This window comes from Paroedura picta, chromosome 10, assembly GCF_049243985.1.
Source record: "Paroedura picta isolate Pp20150507F chromosome 10, Ppicta_v3.0, whole genome shotgun sequence".
Taxonomy (NCBI): Eukaryota; Metazoa; Chordata; class Lepidosauria; order Squamata; family Gekkonidae; genus Paroedura; species Paroedura picta.
The window spans coordinates 2,362,537-2,381,939 of record NC_135378.1 but is presented as its reverse complement, the minus strand read 5'-3'; the positions used below and the strand labels follow the sequence as shown (position 1 = coordinate 2,381,939).

The following is a 19,403-nucleotide window of genomic DNA, read 5'->3' as shown; positions in this document are numbered from 1 at the left end:
TTTGGGTAGTTCAGAAGTGGGGGGGGGAGCCAAGACTGTTTCTTTCTTTTCTTGAAGGAGGGGGAGGGGAGCCAAGCAGGGAGCCTCTTTCTTTTCTTGGAGGGGGGGGGGAGACAATCGAAAAAGGCAGAGAAGGGAGAAAAAATCCAGGACCGACAGAAGTTGAGAGAAATTAGGGGCTTCTCTTTTAAGGCAAGTCTGTCACATGACCACCTATGGCCAATCACGGGTCCTCTACCATGGAGGAGAGCCCAGATTCAAAACAGCCTGGTTTCTCTAATCCGAATCTTGAAATATTGAGGCTTAAGAGCACTCTAAGACATCGCACAATAAAGGTAGGGTCACTCCAGAGCAATCCTTGCTGCAGAAGGAAATTTTATTTCGCCCCAAATCCAAATGGAAATCGTATTCTGTGTAGAGGGCAGGAACTGAATCAACCTGGGGTTGGAATAAAAGCTCCGTGCAGTTTACACCCAGGTGTGGTCTGACCAGTGCCATATACAATGGGACTATGACATTTTGTGATTTTGATGTGATGCTCCCATTGATACAGCCCAAAATGGCATTCGCCTTTTTTACCGCTGCATCACACTGCCTGCTCATGTTTAGCTTACAATCCACAAGTACCCCAAGGTCTTGTTCATACACAGTGTTACCTAGAAGCGTATCCCCCATCCAGTAGGCATGCTTTTCATTTTTCTGACCCAGATGCAGAACCTTACACTTATCTTTATTAAATTGCATCTTGTTCTCATTTGCCCATTTTTCCATTGTGTTCAGATCTCGTTGAACTCTGTCTCTATCTTCTGGAGTATTTGCCAGTCCTCCCAATTAGGTGTCATCTGCAAACTTGATGAGTAGTCCTTCCACCCCCTCATCTAGATCATTAATAAATATGTTAAAAAGTACCGGGCCGAGCACCGAGCCCTGAGGTACCCCGCTACTCACCTCTCTCCAGTCTGATGAAACACCATTGATAACAACTCTTTGAGTGCGGTTCTCTAACCAATTCCCTATCCACTTAACTATCTGAAAATCCAGATTGCAGTCCTTCAACTTATCCATCAGAACATCATGGGGAACCTTGTCAAAAGCTTTACTAAAATCCAAGTAAATGACATCAACCGAATTTCCCCGATCCAGCAAACCTGTTACTTGGTCAAAAAAGGAAACCAGGTTGGTCTGGCAGGACCTGTTGGAGACAAATCCATGCTGACTTCCTTGGATCACCAAATTGTCCTCCAGATGTTGGCAGATCGCTCCCTTTAATCGCTCCATTATCTTCCCCACAACAGAGGTCAGACTCACTGGTCTGTAGTTTCCCGGGTCATCCTTCCTCCCTTTTTTGAAGATCGGAATAACGTTTGCTCTCTTCCAGTCCTCCGGGACATCTCTAGTCCTTAAAGAGGTCCTGAAGATGGTGGACAAGGGTTTTGCAAGTTCTCTGGAAAGTTCTTTGAGTACTCTCGGGTGCATTTAATCTGGACCAGGGGATTTGAACTCATCCAGTGCAGCTAAATGCCTCTCGACAACCTCTCTATCCATGTCAACCTGCCACCCAGACACTATCCTTTGGCTACGGCCGTCTCTAGATGTGCCTAAACCCTTTGACCTGTGGGAAAAAACAGAAGTAAAATATCCCTTGGCTACTGGCATCTCTAGAAAGAGCCTTTTCTCTATGAGGACCCTTTCAAGTTCAGAGCCCACCATGCTGCCTTTTACAATGGCCCACCGACTTCCATTCTCTCCACAGGGGGAGCTTTTCTTTTCCCTCTCCCTTACCCCTCTCCTGAGCAGAACTTACACTGGTTCTTCTGTCTGTTGCATCCAGGCCTTCTGCTGCAGCCGCTCCCCCCTCCACACCCATTGTGTTGTGCGCTGGAAAGGCCCCGGTCTGCAGTGGATCCGTTGTGGGGCTGGCTGTGCCCCTGGAGGCTGCTGTGCTTCTGGGAGGTCTTTTGCATAGAGGAGGGCACCCTTGCAGCACTGGCTCCTGGTGCCGTTACTGGATGGTTCTCACTGATCCCCCCCCCCCCCCCCAGTTTAAAGAGCATAATTCCCAGGATGTGCCAGCAGTTATTTTATGTAGCCTCAATTTAAACGGTTGAATATCGGAGCAGAGCATTAACTTCACTGGGGGTTTCATTTGACCTTTAAGATGGCTCTCGACTGCTCAAGGAGAACGTGACAGAGGAAGTGATAGTGTGCTTGTTTCTTCTTTTGTCTTTAAAGTTATGTCTGTGAGAACCAGTCCATCCCTGTGCCTTCCCACTGGGAGAATGTGAACTCTGAAGAGCCCTACCAGGTAAGCCTTGAGCAGAATCTGTGGAGCCCGTCGGGAAGCACAGCTGGTGGACTTCAGTGGAGATTTACTGAATTCTCTCTTTCAGCTTGTTCCTTTGCAAAAGCAGACCAACGAGTATAAAGAAGTTGCTTGTCTTTTTGGGAAAACAATGGAAGGCAGTCGGATTAAAAAAATACAAAGAATTCAGAATCTAGACTTGTGGGAATTTTTTTGCAGGTAAGGCAATTTCCAGGAGGGTTTTTTTGGATGGACCCCCCAAGTGGAATCATTCTCTGCTTTGAAAAGCCTGTCATTTCTTCCATTTGTTTAAGTCTTGGGGCATGAAATGCTTATTTAGTGAACCAGACTAGCCTGACCTTGGAAGCTAAGCAGGGTTGGTCCTGGGAGACCTCCAGGAATACCAGGCCTGTGACGTGGAGGCCGGCAGTAGCAAACTGCCTCTGAGCGCCTCTTGCCCTGAAAACTCCAGGGGGTCACCTGAGTCACCTGTGACTTGCACTGCCACACAGTCGTCCAAATGATGCACTCTCATAGACACACGCCTGCTGTGGACCTGTCTCTCCCCCCCCCCTCCCTGATAGCAGAGTGCCTCACCCAAGTAGCTGTCAGTGAGATAGAGAAATGCTGCTTGTGAGGATGTTCTTTAACCCAAGGACTGTTGGAGAATGGCAGCCACCCAGTCATGGGTATGTGCAGCTTGGGACTGCACAAGGCGATAAAGTAGTTTGTGGCCACCGAAAGAGCATGGCGCAAAGACCATTTACAGCTGTTGCTAAGGGAGCAGGTGGCAGAGGCTGGTGCAGGATTTCCTTGTGTCCTCTTGCTGAAAAGCACAAAACTAACCTTCCCCTGAAAAAACCTCCTAGCAAAATGTGTACGGAATTTCCACTGAGGAATAGAAATCTTTTCCATCCATTAGTGACTAGTACAGCCCTTTGATATCCTTCTTGCAGGCAGTAAGGCTGGACAGGTTGAGGCCTCCCCCACTCCTCTAGGATGTTGCTTTAGCCAACAGTCCTGTGGTCCTGTTATGGTGTAGCTATAGGGTGCAAACTGTGTTTTGCCCTTGGAGAAAAAATATTTTAAAAAATACTGGAACCATACAAATAGCGCTGCCTGCCAGTCTCAGAGCAGAATGCTGAAAGCACCCCATGTACATGGAAAGAGCCAGCCCACCTCACATGTGCTAGCCCTGCCGTGCCCCACTATACATACGCATGCCCCTTCCCCAAGCACAGCAGAACAGGGATCGCACAGTACAACCCAGCACCCTCAAAGGACTGAAGCCCTGTCAGCTCCCTCACACAGGAAACCCTGCAAATCACGACTCAGGTCACTGGAAAGGAGGAGAGGCATTCCATGCTTGTCTCCATCACTTCCCCAGGTTATCTGGAAGAGAGAGCCTCAGAGGAAGCTTGCAGCCTTGGGGCCTAGAGGCAGAACAATACATCTAGCAGGAGAGAGAACTGCAGCCCACAGGGTGGCTAGAGGGTCAGACTGGGGTTTAGGAGACCCAGGCTGAAATTCTCCCTGAGACATGGTAGCTTCCTGGGTAACCTTAGACCTCTTGCTCAGCCTAGCCTTCCTCACAGGTTTGTTGTGCCGATAAAATGGAGCAGGCGAGAGTGGTGGTGTAAATTGCTTGGGGTACCTGAATGAACTACTTAGACCGATCTTGCTGAAAGAAGAAATTCTCTTAGCTGAATTCAGTTCCCCCAAATGTGTATTTTAGAAATATGCAAGGGGAGTATCCAAAAGGGCTTCCTCCTCCACCCCTCTCCCCTTGATCCCTTCTCTGAAGCCCCTCATTGCGTCTTTCCCTCCCCTTCTCCCCAGGAATCCTACCTTTATCTGCAGCCTGGCAGAGTTGTGTGCAGCTGGGGGCCGGGCCGGGCCGGGCATGGGTGGGGAGCCAGCAAGGACCTGCGTTCCCTTTTCCTCACACTATTTCCGTTTCCCTCCTCCTGGCAGTCCCCATACCTTCACATGCCCTGCTGCACCCGTCACATCTCCTGGCCTCCTCTAACTGCTAAGTTGTATATATTCTTTTTAAGATTTAAGATTTTTTACTAATACCATTCATTACCACTATTAGTAGTAATATTGTTATGGTTATTCATATGTTATGGATTGTTTCATGTATTGTTCATATGTTCCATGTAAACCGCCCTGAGCCTCGTGGAAGGGCGGCATATAAATAAACAAACAAACAATAAATAAATAAACAAATTAATCCAATTAGTTCCCTAAGTTTGCAGAAAAAACTTTGTGGCATTTATGTTGCCCCTTTCCATGAATGGGGGCTGCAGATATATAGACAAGTGGGGAACAAGCAGTACTTGTGTGGGGGGAAATTCCTCCTCCCACCTGCTTCAGTTCCCTGCAAGGCTCAGTGGAAGGGGGCAGAAGACTGGCAAGGGGAAATCCCCCCATCGCATTTAGCCCAGTGGCAACAGCAGCTGTACCTAGGAGCTGCTCTGAGCCTGGAGCAGCCCCCAGAGTGTCTTCTGCCAGAGTAGCTGGGCCTGAAGTGGCTCCCAGAGTGCTCTTCTATGGGACCCAAGCTTTGAGTGTTTCCTGGAGTGCGCTGTGGCCGAGCTCAGAACCTCTCCTAGCATCTGCTGCGGCTGTAGCTGAACAAGGAGTTGTTCCTGGAGTCCTCCACCATGGTGGCTGGGCCCAGGGTGATATCTTGCTGCAATGGCCATACTTAGTTGTCTATACATGTGCAGTTGTGTTTATATTTTGGGGTAGCAATAACAAAACCCAATATATATATATATATATATATATATATATATATATATATATATATATATATATATATATATATATATATATATATATATATATATATATATATATATATATATATATATATATATATATCTGTAACCACTCCACGAGAGCGATATTGAATAATTCGCTAAAGGCCCTTGGAGCGGGCCCTGTCCGGGATGGGAAAGGGCGCCCATTGGCCCCTTCCCCCCGGACTGACAACTGGAGGCCCCTGGCGATTGGTCCCTCCGGTTGTCAGTCTGGTGCCAAGGGGCAAATTGGCCCCTTGGCACCTGACCGACAAATTGGCAGGCGCGAGGCTCCTCCCGACCCGCCCCCCTCACATGGGCCGCCTTGCCCCACCACTGCCATTACCCTGCAGACAAGCAAGGTAAGTGGCGGCCTGGGTGGCCTCTTGAGCTTCAGCCCGGCAAAGGGACAGCCCTGCCACAGTGGGGCTGTCCCTTTGCTGCTCCGGAAGTGGCAGGGAAACTGGCGGCCCCGTCAAACTTCGGCGGGGCTGTCCCTTTGCTATCCCAGAAGCTCCAGACCCGGCAGGGAGCCTGGGGGGGAGGGGGAGGGGCGCCCTCCAATGGCCCCTTCACCTGCCCCACTCCTACCTCCCCTGCCACGTCCTCTAACCTTTCCCCCTTCTCTCTCTCTCTCCCCCCTGTGCTCCGCCGCCGCTTCCCCCCAAAGTTGACAGTTTTCTAGCCAGTCGTCGATTATGAGCATTTTGCCAATGTGATACTATGATTACTATTATGACAGTATATTGGAAGAGCGACCACTGATGAAGGTAGAACAGAAAGCAAGTTACTTAACCTAGGATCCCATTTTGGTTTATGTTTGATCATATGTTTGACCATTTAGACTTTATGTTATAACCTTTTCACTTATAAATATAGAGAAGACTCCTACATCATTGTGCCTCGTGATTTCCTTTTTTCTTCGGAGGGAAGAAACAGCCAAGCAACTCTCTGCAGATTTGAGACCTACCACACAGGGTTGTTGTGCAGGTGAAACGGGAAGCTGTTGCAGAGGTTCTTTTGCTTCCTGTTTCATTTGCACAACAACCCTGTGCAGTAGGCCTCAAGTGTTTCAACTCTACAACAACCTGCGTGAGAGACCTTAAATGTTTCTTCTCCTCAACCGTGTCCAAACTCCATAGGAGCCCTTTCTGCCTGGGCAGCTGATCTTTATACTCTGCAGATGAGCTGTAATTCCAGGAGCTCTCCAGGCCTCACCTGGAGGTTGGCTACCCCTGGGTTGGAGATATTCCTGGAGGTTTGGAGGAGAGCCTTAAAATCGTACAATGCCTCAGAGTCCAGCTTCCAAAGTAGCCCTTTTTGCCTTCAGAGCTGTTCATTATAATCTAGAGATGAGCAGCGATCTAGAGAGGATGGTAGAGGCTCACAGACTGTGGTTGGGGCAGAGTGGTTGCGGGTGTGCCCCTCTTGGGCTATGGGCTTTGGCCAGTCCTTACCAGCAACTGTTTGTATTTTGGGGTGCAGACAGACAGACAGACAGACCAATATCAATCCTGTAAGTCTGGAAAGTTCAGGGAGATCTAAATAAAGAATATTTGCAGCCTGAAACTGTAAATAGTGAACAAGTAAATGGCTGGAGAGACATGGGAACTAAAGTGACATTTTTCAAGCTTCGCCTGGTAAATAAAAACTCCCATGAACTCAAAGACATAAGTGGCCCAGTAGTTAGTTTTACAGGAAAGTAGACAGTGAGACTTTGGGGGAAACTAGATGATCCACTTTTATTAGGCAACGACTTGGCCTTGCAGACAACAACAGGGACTGCAGTTGCCAGCAGTAGGTCTCAGGCTTCCGAAGGGCAGACATCAACAGCCAAGCAACCAAGTGGATTCTGAGGCCATGTGCATTCTTTTTGCATGGGATGCATGTGAGGGGAGAGAGCTTTCCCTTCAGCCTAACTACCTAGAGATGAGCTGTACTTCCAGGGGATTTTTGGACTCCACTTGGAGGTTGGCATCCCTAAACCTCATGGGGATACAGTGCTACACAGTCACCCTCCAAAGTACCCATGCAGAGCTGGTCTGTATAGTTTGGAGATGAGCAGCAATTCCAGACCCCACCTGGAGGTTGGCTGTCCCTGGTCTGAACATATTCCTTGAAGTCTGAAAGTGGGGCCTCAAAAGTGTGTAATGCCCCCACAGCTACCTAGCACCCCCTGGCATATTTTAGGTCAAGAAAATATTGCAGAGAGGAGGTAGGGTTGCCAGATTGGTGTAGGTTCATGTTCTGGAATTCCACACTACCTAAGTGTGCATAAACTTGACTGAGGTCAAGACTGCTATGCACAGAGGGACCTCCTCAGGGCTGCCATCTTCCAAGTGAGGCTCTCTACCCCACCACCCTCATGGAGAGTCTGCTGTGGGGAGAGGAAGGGAAGGCGATTGGAAACTGCTTTGAGACACCTGAAGCTTGTTGAGTCACTGCATCCCATTCCCAGTTCTCTCAGACCTCCCACAGCCCCACATCCCTCACAGGTTGTCTATTGTGGGGAGACGAAGGGAAAAGGTTTGTAAATCACTTTGAGACTCCTTTGGGTAGTAAACAGCAGGGTACAAAAATCCAGCTCTTCTTCTTATAGAATCATAGAATCATAGAGTTGGAAGGGGCCATACAGGCCATCTAGTCCAACCCCCTGCTCAACGCAGGATTAGCCCTAAGCATCCTAAAGCATCCAAGAAAAGTGTGTATCCAACCTTTGCTTGAAGACTTCCAGTGAGGGGGAGCTCACCACCTCCCTAAGCAGCCCACTCCACTGCTGAACTACTCTGACTGTGAATATTTTTTTCCTGATATCTAGCCTATATCGTTGTAAAGGTAAAGGTAAAGGTATCCCCTGTGCAAGCACCGAGTCATGTCTGACCCTTGGGGTGACGCCCTCCAGCGTTTTCATGGCAGACTCAGTACGGGGTGGTTTGCCAGTGCCTTCCCCAGTCATTACCGTTTATCCCCCAGCAAGCTGGGTACTCATTTTACCGACCTCGGAAGGATGGAAGGCTGAGTCAACCTTGAGCCGGCTGCTGGAATTGAACTCCCAGCCTTATGGGCAAAGCTTTCAGACGGCTGCCTTACCACTCTGCGCCACAACTTGTAGTTTAAACCCATTACTGCGTGTCCTCTCCTCTGCAGCCAGCAGAAACAGCATCCTGCCCTCCTCCAAGTGACAACCTTTCAAATACTTAAAGAGGGCTATCATGTCCCCTCTCAACCTCCTTTTCTCCAGGCTGAACATTCCCAAGTCCCTCAACCTATCTTCATAGGGCTTGGTCCCTTGGCCCCAGATCATCTTCGTCGCTCTCCTCTGTACCCTTTCAATTTTATCGACGTCCTTCTTGAAGTGAGGCCTCCAGAACTGCACACAGTACTCCAGGTGTGGTCTGACCAGTGTCGTATACAATGGGACTATGACATCTTGTGATTTTGATGTGATGCCTCTGTTGATACAGCCCAAAATGGCATTTGCCTTTTTTACCGCTGCATCACACTGCCTGCTCATGTTTAGTTTACAATCCACAAGTACCCCAAGGTCTCGTTCTTCTAAGGATCAACAGTGAAAGAAGCATTTGGGCACATAATATTTTATTGGCAGTAAAAAAAAATGACAGAAGAAGCAGGGTGGACACCTGTGTACTGTGACTACCCAATTATTAGGGCAGGGGGACAATAAGGGAAATGATGTTGAATGCAGAACTGGGAGGAATTGGTTGTCATGTAATCTTCCCCTAAGAAGAGTCTCCAGTCTGATTTTCCCTTCACATATCTGAGGACATGGCTCTGGAAAGCTCATCTGTAACCACTATGCCACAATTCCCACAGGTCAGTCCTCTCCCACACTCAACGAACATTCCACACCACAGGTTCTTGACACCCATATCTCCACACCCATGCCCTCATTTGCCACCACACCACCACAACCTCCCACACAACACACACATTCAACCCCATGCCCTTACAGACTGGACCACTCCTCCCCTTCCTCTTCCCACTGCCAAGCTCTAGCGCCCGTTGTATTCTTGGATACCAAGGGCTTTGCCTCTAGTTATATACAAATTGTTTTTTTCCTGAGGTTTCTCAGTTCTGCCTCTTGTCCTGCCAAGCTGCACTGGCACCTGGAGCACCTGGCGGGAGACTGCGCTGTGCTGGAAGGGCTTCTGAAGCGGCTGGAGGATGAGCTATTAAAGAAGCGATACCATAAAATACTAACCAATCTTACATGAAACTACACATCCCAAAGGTTTAAAATTAATTATAGAAGCTATACCATCCATCATCCCACCCTGCAGTCCTCTGGGATGACTGCCAATACCCACACTCAAAGCATCTTCATGTCAGGCCCCACACTCCCACACCAGCTTCTGAAAACATAGGAGTGCAGGAGAGATCACTAGTCTGGAAGCCCAGTCAAAACAGGGTTGTGAGATCACTGACCATCTGCTCTGTTCCTGGGAGTTTGCAAATAACAGCCAACCTCCCAATCTAGGCCAAGCATGCTGGGAGGCAGGCTAAGGCCCCTGGCTGATCCAAACCACAGCAAGGCCCTAGGGGCTAAACCAATGCCTACAGAAGCCCCAAGGCTTCTGTCAATTAATCATAGAATCACAGAATCATAGAGTTGGAAGGGTCCATACAGGCCATCTAGTCCAACCCCCTGCTCAACGCAAGATCAGCTCAAAACATCCTAAAGCATCCAAGAAAAGTGTGCATCCAACCTTTGCTTGAAGACTTCCAGTGAGGGGGCGCTCACCACCTCCTTAGGCAGCCTATTCCACTGCTGAACTACTCTGACTGTGAAAAACTTTTTCCTGATATCTAGCCTATATCGTTGTACTTGTAGTTTAAACCCATTACTGTGTGTCCTCTCCTCTGCAGCCAGCAGAAACAGCATCCTGCCCTCCTCCAAGTGACAACCTTTCAAATACTTAAAGAGGGCTATCATGTCCCCTCTCAACCTCCTTTTCTCCAGGCTGAACATTCCCAAGTCCCTCAACCTATCTTCATAGGGCTTGGTCCCTTGGCCCCAGATCATCTTCGTTGCTCTCCTCTGTACCCTTTCAATTTTATCTACGTCCTTCCTGAAGTGAGGCCTCCAGAACTGCACACAGTACTCCAGGTGTGGTCTGACCAGTGCCGTATACAATGGGACTATGACATCTTGTGATTTTGATGTGATGCCTCTGTTGATACAGCCCAAAATGGCATTTGCCTTTTTTACCGCTGCATCACACTGCCTGCTCATGTTTAGTTTACAATCCACAAGTACCCCAAGGTCTCGTTCACACACAGTGTTTCCTAGAAGCGTATCCCCCATCCAGTAGGCATGCTTTTCATTTTTCTGACCCAGATGCAGAACTTTACACTTATCTTTATTAAATTGCATCTTGTTCTCATTTGCCCATTTTTCCATTGGGTTCAGATCTCGTTTAACTCTGTCTCTATCTTCCAGAGTATTTGCCAGTCCTCCCAATTTGGTGTCATCTGCAAACTTGATGAGTAGTCCCTCCACCCCCTCATGTAGATCATTAATAAATATGTTAAAAAGTACCGAGCCGAGCACCGAGCCCTGAGGTACCCCGCTACTCACCTCCCTCCAGTCTGATGAAACACCATAGACAACAACTCTTTGAGTGCGGTTCTCTAACCAATTTCCTATCCACCTAACGATCTGAAAATCCAGATTGCAGTCCTTCAATTTATCCATCAGAACATCAAAACCCCAATGCTAAAGCATGGCATGAACAGACTTACTCATGACAAATATGTGTTTGCGAAGTCTTGAATTTGGGTTTAAAGTAGCCTTTTCATCAGTGATTTATTTAGCTCCTTGGGCAGGGGTGGATGTTTTTAGCATATCCAAAGCAGAGATGTGTTTTTCTCCCTCTGAACAGGAATGTTGCAGTTCAGGAGTCAATGTGCAGTACAGTCCTATGCTGATTAATTCATTAAATCCTCCTCAAATTAATGCATTTAAACTGGAGTAAATACATTGGATTGCATTACTCATTACTTACAATGATATCTGAAACATTTTAATAGATTTGTACATTTTTTTACTAGTAGCCTGTCAGAGTGATTGTGTGAAGAACCCCTGTCTTTTGAGTTTTCATTTTGCTGAAACAAATTGTATGTGTCATATTGTATGTATACTTCGGCCACCTCATGAGAAGGAAGGACTCCCTGGAGAAGGGCCTAATGCTGGGAGCGATTGAGGGCAAAAGAAGAAGGGGACGACAGAGAATGAGGTGGCTGGATGGAGTCACTGAAGCAGTAGGTGCAAACTTAAATGGACTCCGGGGAATGGTAGAGGACAGGAAGGCCTGGAGAATCATTGTCCATGGGTCGCGATGGGTCGGACACGACTTTGCGCCTAACAACAACAACAAATTGTATGTGTACATGCAATAGTATGTGGTGGTAGAAAGGACCATACCACTGCAAACTGCAGGTGGGTGGGGCATGTTGTTACCTATTTTTAAAATAATTAAAACATTTTAAAAAGGCAAGTACAATGGGATTCAGCTTGTCATTTACCTGCATGGAGAACTTTGACCCTCTACTTCTCAAGCAATATAGACCCTAAGGCCTCTGTCTTCCCATTCTGTTGCAACTCAAGATGTCACAGGTCTGTAAGGCAGCCTCCTTTGCTCATTTGTGATCTTTGCTCCTGCTTCATACAGTTGTGGTGCTCTATTTCTTGACAACTTTTTGTAATCCTGTCACTGCAGGAAAAAGAATCAGTTAAAGAAGAAAAGAGGCACCACTTTCATTAATGAACATATGTTATTTCATGGCACCAGTGGAGAATTTGTGGAAGCCATCTGCATTCATAACTTTGACTGGAGGATTAATGGCATGCATGCTGCTGTTTATGGAAAAGGTAAACGGCTGAATGAAGTATCTGTTTAAATGACTCCTTCATATAATTTTAACTGATTTATTTATAACATTTATTCTGCCCAGTCAGCACTATCAAGGTAGTGAACAGTTAAAGAGACGTTAAAATCAACATTAAGAACAATACATAAAGGTTCACATTAGAACAAGGTAAAGGTAAAGGTATCCCCTGTGCAAGCACCGAGTCATGTCTGACCCTTGGGGTGACCCCTCCAGCGTTTTCATGGCAGACTCAATACGGGGTGGTTTGCCAGTGCCTTCCCCAGTCATTACCGTTTACCCCCCAGCAAGCTGGGTACTCATTTTACCGACCTCGGAAAGATGGAAGGCTGAGTCAACCTTGAGCCGGCTGCTGGGACTGAACTCCCAGCCTCATGGGCAAAGCTTTCAGACTGCATGTCTGCTACCTTATCACTCTGCGCCACAAGAGGCTCTTAATTAAAACAAACAGGGTCATTAAAGCAGCATGGAAAAAGGAACAGACAAAAAAGAATCTTCACCTGCTGGTAGAAGACAGTGGTTGAGGGATGGTTGAGGGACGGTCACCTCTAAACACGTTGCCCATCTGAGGTAAAATTCCCCCCCCCCCAAAAAAAATATTGTTTCCTCAGAGACTGAGCTAGCCTAGTAGCATAGTTTTCTTTGTTATAAAAAATAAGTTTACTGCCCCACCCTGTCACTGTTAGATCTTTTTAGCTTTAGTCAACTCTGGAATCTTTTAGAAAAGTATACCCTTCTTTTCTTAAAACCCTTTGTCGGAATGGCACTGAAACATTTTAACCAACAAACAAATATTTTATTTTACAGAGAGGAAAAAGGTACACGGAAAGAGAAATCAGGATTTTTCAAACAAATCAGTTATTTCACGGTTTCTTGGTCACAGGCTTTTAAAGATGTTTGTAGGCTTTTCTTTCAGACAATAAGGATTCTTTAAACTAAAAGGTTCTATTACTGTGTTTTTGTTCCAAACACAGAATCATAGAATCAAAGAGATGGAAGAGACCTCCAGGGTTATCTAGTCCAACGCCTTGCAGAAATTCACAACTACCTGCCCACTCACAGTGACCCCAAACTCATGCCCAGATGATGTCTCCCCCCCCCCCAAACAAAAAGCCAGAATCCCAGGCCAATTTGCCTCCCGACCCCATAGTGGTGATTGGCATTTTCCTGGGCATGAAAGAAAGGGCCACAAGAGCCAAGCGCTGACAAAATCCTTTGCATCCACCTGCTAACAATCTGCCTAAATTCACTGAATCGAATCAGCACTTCTATCAGATGGCTCTCCAGCCTCTGCTTAAAAACTCCTGAAGAAGGAGAACTCACCACCTCCCGAGGAAGCCGGTTCCACTGAAGAACCGATCTAACAGTCAGGAACTTCTTCTGGATGTTTAGATGGAATTTCTTTTGAATTACTTTCATCCCATTGGCTCTGATCTGACTCTCTGGGGCAACAGAAAACAACGCTTGATCCTCTAAGTCAGTGCTGCTCAACCTGAGGGTTGGGACCCCTTTGGGGGTCGAACGAGCCTTCCACAGGGGTTACGGCAGGGTGAGCAGCTTGGCCAGGGGCGGTGCTGCCACTGTTGCCACTCCTCCTGCTGGCATCTGCGTTCAGCCCCCGGCCCCTCCAGCAGCGCCTCCAGCACAGCGCAGTCCACTGCTCAGCCTAGCAGGAAAAGAGGCAGAACTGAACGGAGAAACCCTGAAAAAGAAACCAATTTATATACCATCTTAACAATGGATCTTCATGCCCTTGGTCAGTTTGAGTTTAATCTCTGTGAAAGAACACTTGCATAATTTTATGGCTGGGAGTCACCACAACATGAGAACCTGTATTAAAGGGCCGTGGCATTAGGAAGGTTGAAAACCACTGCCTTGACAGCCCTTCAAGTACTTAGAGATGGCTATCATATCACCTCTTAGTTCTTGAAGATGGCTATCATATCATAGAGTCGGAAGGGATCTCCAGAATCATCTAGTCCACCCCCTGCAGGAACCTGCCTACCCAAAATGACCCCAATTTCATACCCAAGTGATCACTACCACCAAAAATCTGCAGAATCCAGCCTGACTTGGATGAAATTCACCTACCACCTCACAGTGGCAATCAGCAATTCCCGGGGCCACCAGAGACAAACCCGGGCACGTCCCTTCCTGACCACCCACTCACAATCTGCCTAAATTCATAAAATCAGTATTTCTGTCAGATTATCTAGTTTATGCTTTAAAATTTTCAAAGGAAAACCCCTGTTCCACTGAGGAACCACTCTATCACCTCTTAAACACAACTGTTTTTCTTTTATCTTTGTCTTTGGAATTCCCCTGGTTCCTTGAAATGGGCCGTTTTAGCTTGTGCCACCACTTTCTCCCTTCCTGGATGAACTAGTTTCTCACTGCCTGCTAAGGTGACTGAAGCACTTTCTCACGCACATCCAAGGAAATACATACACCTGATTTCCCCCTACTAACTAGGCAAGGAACTTCCTTCATCACAGTGAGGGGTGGTATATAAATTAAATGAATAAATAAAATTGTAAGGATTCTCCTCATAAATTGATCTAATTTGGGAGTAAACCCATTGTCCAGATTCTCTCTGCCAAAATTTTTTCCTAGTTGTACAGACACTGTGTGGATTAGCTGTCAATAAAAAACTCAGTCATCTCACTAGAGTTTCTCCTCAGAGTTGCTGATAAGCTAATGTTCTGTCAGAATCAGATTCAGAATAGACCCAGACTGAACTTGGACTAACTTCTCACCAATGTACAGGCAGTTTATCAGCTCCCACTCATCTGTTGCTGACCAGTCACAGGACTGTGGCTCTGTCTCTGCCTGCCTAGTGAGGATTTTTAGCCCTTTACTAACAGTTGCTGTTGTTTCAATCATTAGAACATTATTTTCTATGCGCTGCCCATAATAGAGATAGAGAAATATCCCTGGGGCAGGAATTCTGTAATTTTGATGCCGTGACATAAAAGGCCCTTTCTTGGGTTGCCACCCATATAGTCTTAGCTGTTAGTTACACTCTAAGCAGGGATTCCAAAGGTGTCTGTAGTAGGTCCATATGGGAGTATACAGTCCTTAAGATATACCGCCCACAAGCCAAATAAGACTTTAAAAAGTTAATACAGATGGCCTAAATTGGGCCCATTAGCAAATTAGGATCTGGAGTTGGGTAGAACATGACTGGAAAGACATGAGCCCTACAATCCACTTTGGTCAGCATTCTGGCTGCAGTCTTCTATACCAGTTGTGGCTCCCAGACCCCCTTCAAGGTCAGCCCCCCCAGAATGCATTGCAGTGTCACCAGGGCATGAGGGCATGTCATTGAGCCGTGTTTTTGACCCAGGAAAAGCTGCAGCAGACTCACTTGCCAAGGCTGGCAAAAGGTGCTCCTGGCCACCAACGTCACTTGCTTATCCAACAGGAGGCTCCGATTCAGCAGCACCCCCAGACTATGGGACCTGTTCCTATAGGGGCAGTCTGGAGGGCCCCCCCCTCCGCCCGTTCAGAACTGGGGACACTTTAGTTCCTGGGGCAGGCCTTCACGGCAGAGTCATGGAAGAGGTCTGTGCTCAGAGAAGGTATTATGCCTCTGATGGCTGAAGACCGGGGTTGGCGTCTTGTGTTCTGTTTGTGATTTTCTAGGTTGGCCCTCGTGGGACTATGGGGGCTTCTGCTTGGATCCCACATAGCAAGGCTGATGGGCTTCCTTTTGTTTTACTTGCACAAAGGCCACAGCTAGTATTGCGGATGAGAGGAAGCTGTGGCCAGAGGGCATATTATTGGTATCCTATTGTATTGTGTTTTAATTTCTGTGAGCCAACCTGAGCCTCCAGGGCTCAGGTCTGAACATATAAATAAAATGGTAAGAGGATGCTGGGAGGAGTTGGGACTCATTGCCTAACCACCAATCATGTAGGCTGTCCCAGCTGGCCCATCCTTGATTGGCTGGCCATCCATACCCCTCCAATTTCTTCCATACCAAAGAAGTGCCAGACCAGTAACTGGGAGCTGGGAGGGGACGGAGGGCCTGGGACTGCGGCCTGTGCGGGGAGGGAGGAAGCCTCTGCTACTGCTACCACTGCCCCCCCCCCCAAGCAGCCCTGGCCATGGCCTTGCCAGTCCTTGGCAGTGCTTCAGGAGGGGGAGAGGGGGAGCCAGGCCCCGCCAGCACTCCCACCACCCCGAGCAGTTCCAGCCACGGCCTTCCAGGCCTCAGCAGGGCTGCCTGGGGTGGCGGGGGGAGGAGCCAAGACCTGCCAGTGCTTCCCACTGTCCTGAAAAGGACCGCTGAGGCCTCTCCAGGCCTCACCTGGGGCGTGGGGGGGGGAAGGTCGAAGGGAGTCCCTGCCAGCGCTCCCCCCCTGCCCCCAAAAGGCTCACCACGGCCTCTCCGGCCTCAGCTAGCCTGCCTGGGGTGGGGTGGGGTGGGGAGCCTAGATGCAATGGGCCTTTTTTTAACCAGAGAGATGAGCTAAGTCACTCAGGCCTTGTTATCCCAGGGGTGCTTGTGTGCACTGGGGCATGTGCTTGGAAGAATTCATTCTGCTGGTATTCCTCCTTCAGTCTGGTGTGCAGAAAAGGTTGGAAAAGGTCACTGAGAAGCTTAACAGCATGTCCTTTATCAGGAAGGTTCTTCTCACAGTTTGAAAGCCTGAGATTCTTCCAGAATGTTGCATTGACTGTATGTAGATAACATCTGATAATTGGTTTTCAGCTTTTACTTATAGTAACATTTGGAGCCGTTTGGGAGCAAATGTTGCAGTTACTTTTTTGAGGCCCATTTAACAGGTTTTCGGAGGCTTCCTTATTGCCAGAACGGCTAAGGACCACTGAATTTAACCTTGCTGCATTCACGGGATTGTTCCCAGTCTGGAAGATAACAGAGCCCTGTGCTTGCATCCCTTGGGCCTCTGTGTGCTGTTAGAATCCAGTGGAGCCTCTAGAATGTGATAAATGCCTGCAGACTTCACATTGTCTGTTACTGGGCCTACCTTTTTGCTACTTGCTCCCTTGTGGTTTGTCTCCTGACCATGATGTCAGGTGGAGAGCTCAGCAGTGCACAGCCAATTCCTGCCAAAGTGTTTTGGACACTTGGAAACAACGAAGAAAACTTCTCCCCTGAAGTTTGGTTTTATTTACCTTATTTTAGTATGTCTCTTTCAACAAGGCTAAGGCAGATTACAATGAATAAACAACTGAAAGCACAGTATACGATAGAGATCCAAGGATAGTAAATTGAAGAACACGGCACAAAAACATAATTCAGGGTATAACATAGGACTGGAGAACAGTGCAGTACTGTGCAGCGCCATGAACCTGGATTACAGAATTAGAAGACAGTACAATAAAGCAACGTACTATAGACCAGTTGGTCTCAACCTGGGTCAGTGGTCAGAACAACCTTTTCTCAGGGCTCGCAGCAGGGCAAGCAACTTGGGGGGGGGGGCAGGGATGACACCACTGTAGCCGTGAGATCAGCATGGTGAGATAAGAGGCAGAACTGAACTGAGAAACCCCAGGGAAAAAAAATTATATACAATCATGAACCATGGATCTTCACGCCATTGGTCAGTTTTGGTTTAATTTCTGTGAAAGAACACTTGCCTAATTTTATGGTTGGGGTCATCACAATATGACCTGTATTAAAGGGTCGCAGCATTAGGAAGGTTGAGAACCACTGCTCTAGACCAGGGATAGTCAACCTGGGGTCCTCCAGATGTCCATGGACTACAATTACCATGATCCCCTCCCAGCACCATGCTGGCAGGGACTTATGGTAATTGTAGTTCATGGTCATCTAGAGAGCCAGTTTGGCCACCTATAAACACTATAAACACCTATAAACACTATAAACACTTGTGGAGAAGAGCCTCTTGTGGCGCAGAGTGGTAAGGCAGCCGCCTGAAAGCTTTGCCCATGAGGTTGGGAGTTCAATCCCAGCAGCCGGCTCAAGGTTGACTCAGCCTTCCATCCTTCCAAGGTCGGTAAAATGAGTACCCAGCTTGCTTGCTGGGGGGTAAACGGTAATGACTGGGGAAGGCACTGGCAAACCACCCCGTATTGAGTCTGCCATGAAAACGCTGGAGGGCGTCACCCCAAGGGTCAGACATGACTCGGTGCTTGCACAGGGGATACCTTTACCTTTACCTTAAACACTATAAACAATGAAAAATATCTTACATTTCACTGATTACTATTGATAGAAACCCATGAGGAGGTGTTGGAAAACTCTGGATTCCCCCACTCCTGCTGGCCGCTCGTGTGGTGGGTGGTGCAATGAGGACATCATGTGAGCATAGGAATGCAGTCAGGAGGAGAAGGGAGAGTGATGCAGGGTGGCAGCTTCTGGCCATAACCCCATATTATTCCACATGTATAGTTCTGCCCTAAGTAAATGGGACATATCAATATCTAGACTGTGCTGAAGCGCCTCTTTCTTTCTGTAGGGACGTATTTTGCTAGGGATGCATCCTATTCAAGCCGCTTCTGCAAAGACGACGTGAAGCACAGCAGCACGTTCCAAATTCATGGTGTTGATCTGCAACTTCACATGTTCAGGAAGCATAAAGTGATGTTTCTTGCTCGTGTATTGACTGGAGACTATATTACTGGGGACTCAAAATATGTGAGGCCACCTTCAAAGGATGGGAGCTTTGTAAATCTCTATGACAGTTGTGTGGACAATACATGGAACCCGAAGATCTTTGTTATCTTTGATGCCAACCAGATCTATCCGGAATATTTAATAGAGTTCAGCTGAGACTTGGAGGGAGGGGGCATATCTGTTGCATTCCCCCCTCCTTTTTTTACTGGCGGCCCATTACTTCTTGTAAAGGAAATAAAAGTTCTTTCACAAGTAAATGTGTAACAGCGAGTTAAGGCAAAGGTGTATCTGGCTCCACCCTTAACATCCTTAAGATTTCCAAATCCTAGGAGGGGTCTAAATATCACTATTAGTGCTCTGCGTTACATTCTGCTAGTGAACTTGGGAATGATTCTGCAAACTAGGAATCAGTAATCCCAGACAAATGGTTTTGTTAGTGTATCCCACAATCAATTAAAAATTTGAGATAACATTAAATTGACATATATTACAGAGTCAGGAAAGACTGTAGTAGAATTGTAGCCTCTACATGTAATTTGTCGTTTCCTTGGAGTAAATTTCAGAGCAGTAAATGTGTTAGTCCGTTAGAGCAAGAATAAAAAGGAGTGTTGTGTCACCAGTCAGTGTCGTGTGACAAAAAAATGCCAAAGACCAGCGCTTACTTGATCATGCCCATGAAGGTGGCAAATGCTGATACATCAGACAGAGGGAGACTATGAATCATGGGCTCAACAGGCAATGAAATTCATGAAGTATTTTCTAGAAAGAAAGCAAC

General features: G+C 47.3%; 1 protein-coding gene across 5 annotated transcripts in view; it reads left to right on the top strand.

Moving 5' to 3' along the window:
* PARP11 (poly(ADP-ribose) polymerase family member 11) overlaps window positions 1-18,885 on the top strand; it is a 34,205-nt gene extending 15,320 nt beyond the window's left edge. For 3 of the 5 annotated variants that reach the window (XM_077301817.1, XM_077301819.1, XM_077301818.1), the window contains exons 5-8: window positions 2,233-2,305; window positions 2,391-2,521; window positions 11,853-12,004; window positions 18,471-18,885. In XM_077301817.1, the coding sequence (XP_077157932.1) occupies window positions 2,233-2,305; window positions 2,391-2,521; window positions 11,853-12,004; window positions 18,471-18,784 (670 nt within the window). In that variant the 3' untranslated portion in view covers window positions 18,785-18,885. Of the gene's footprint in view, window positions 1-2,232; window positions 2,306-2,390; window positions 2,522-11,852; window positions 12,005-12,828; window positions 12,960-12,995; window positions 18,063-18,470 lie in introns of those variants that run through there. The other 2 variants (XM_077301821.1, XM_077301820.1) reach the window with 2 other exon arrangements.
* Window positions 18,886-19,403: the final 518 nt, after the last annotated feature.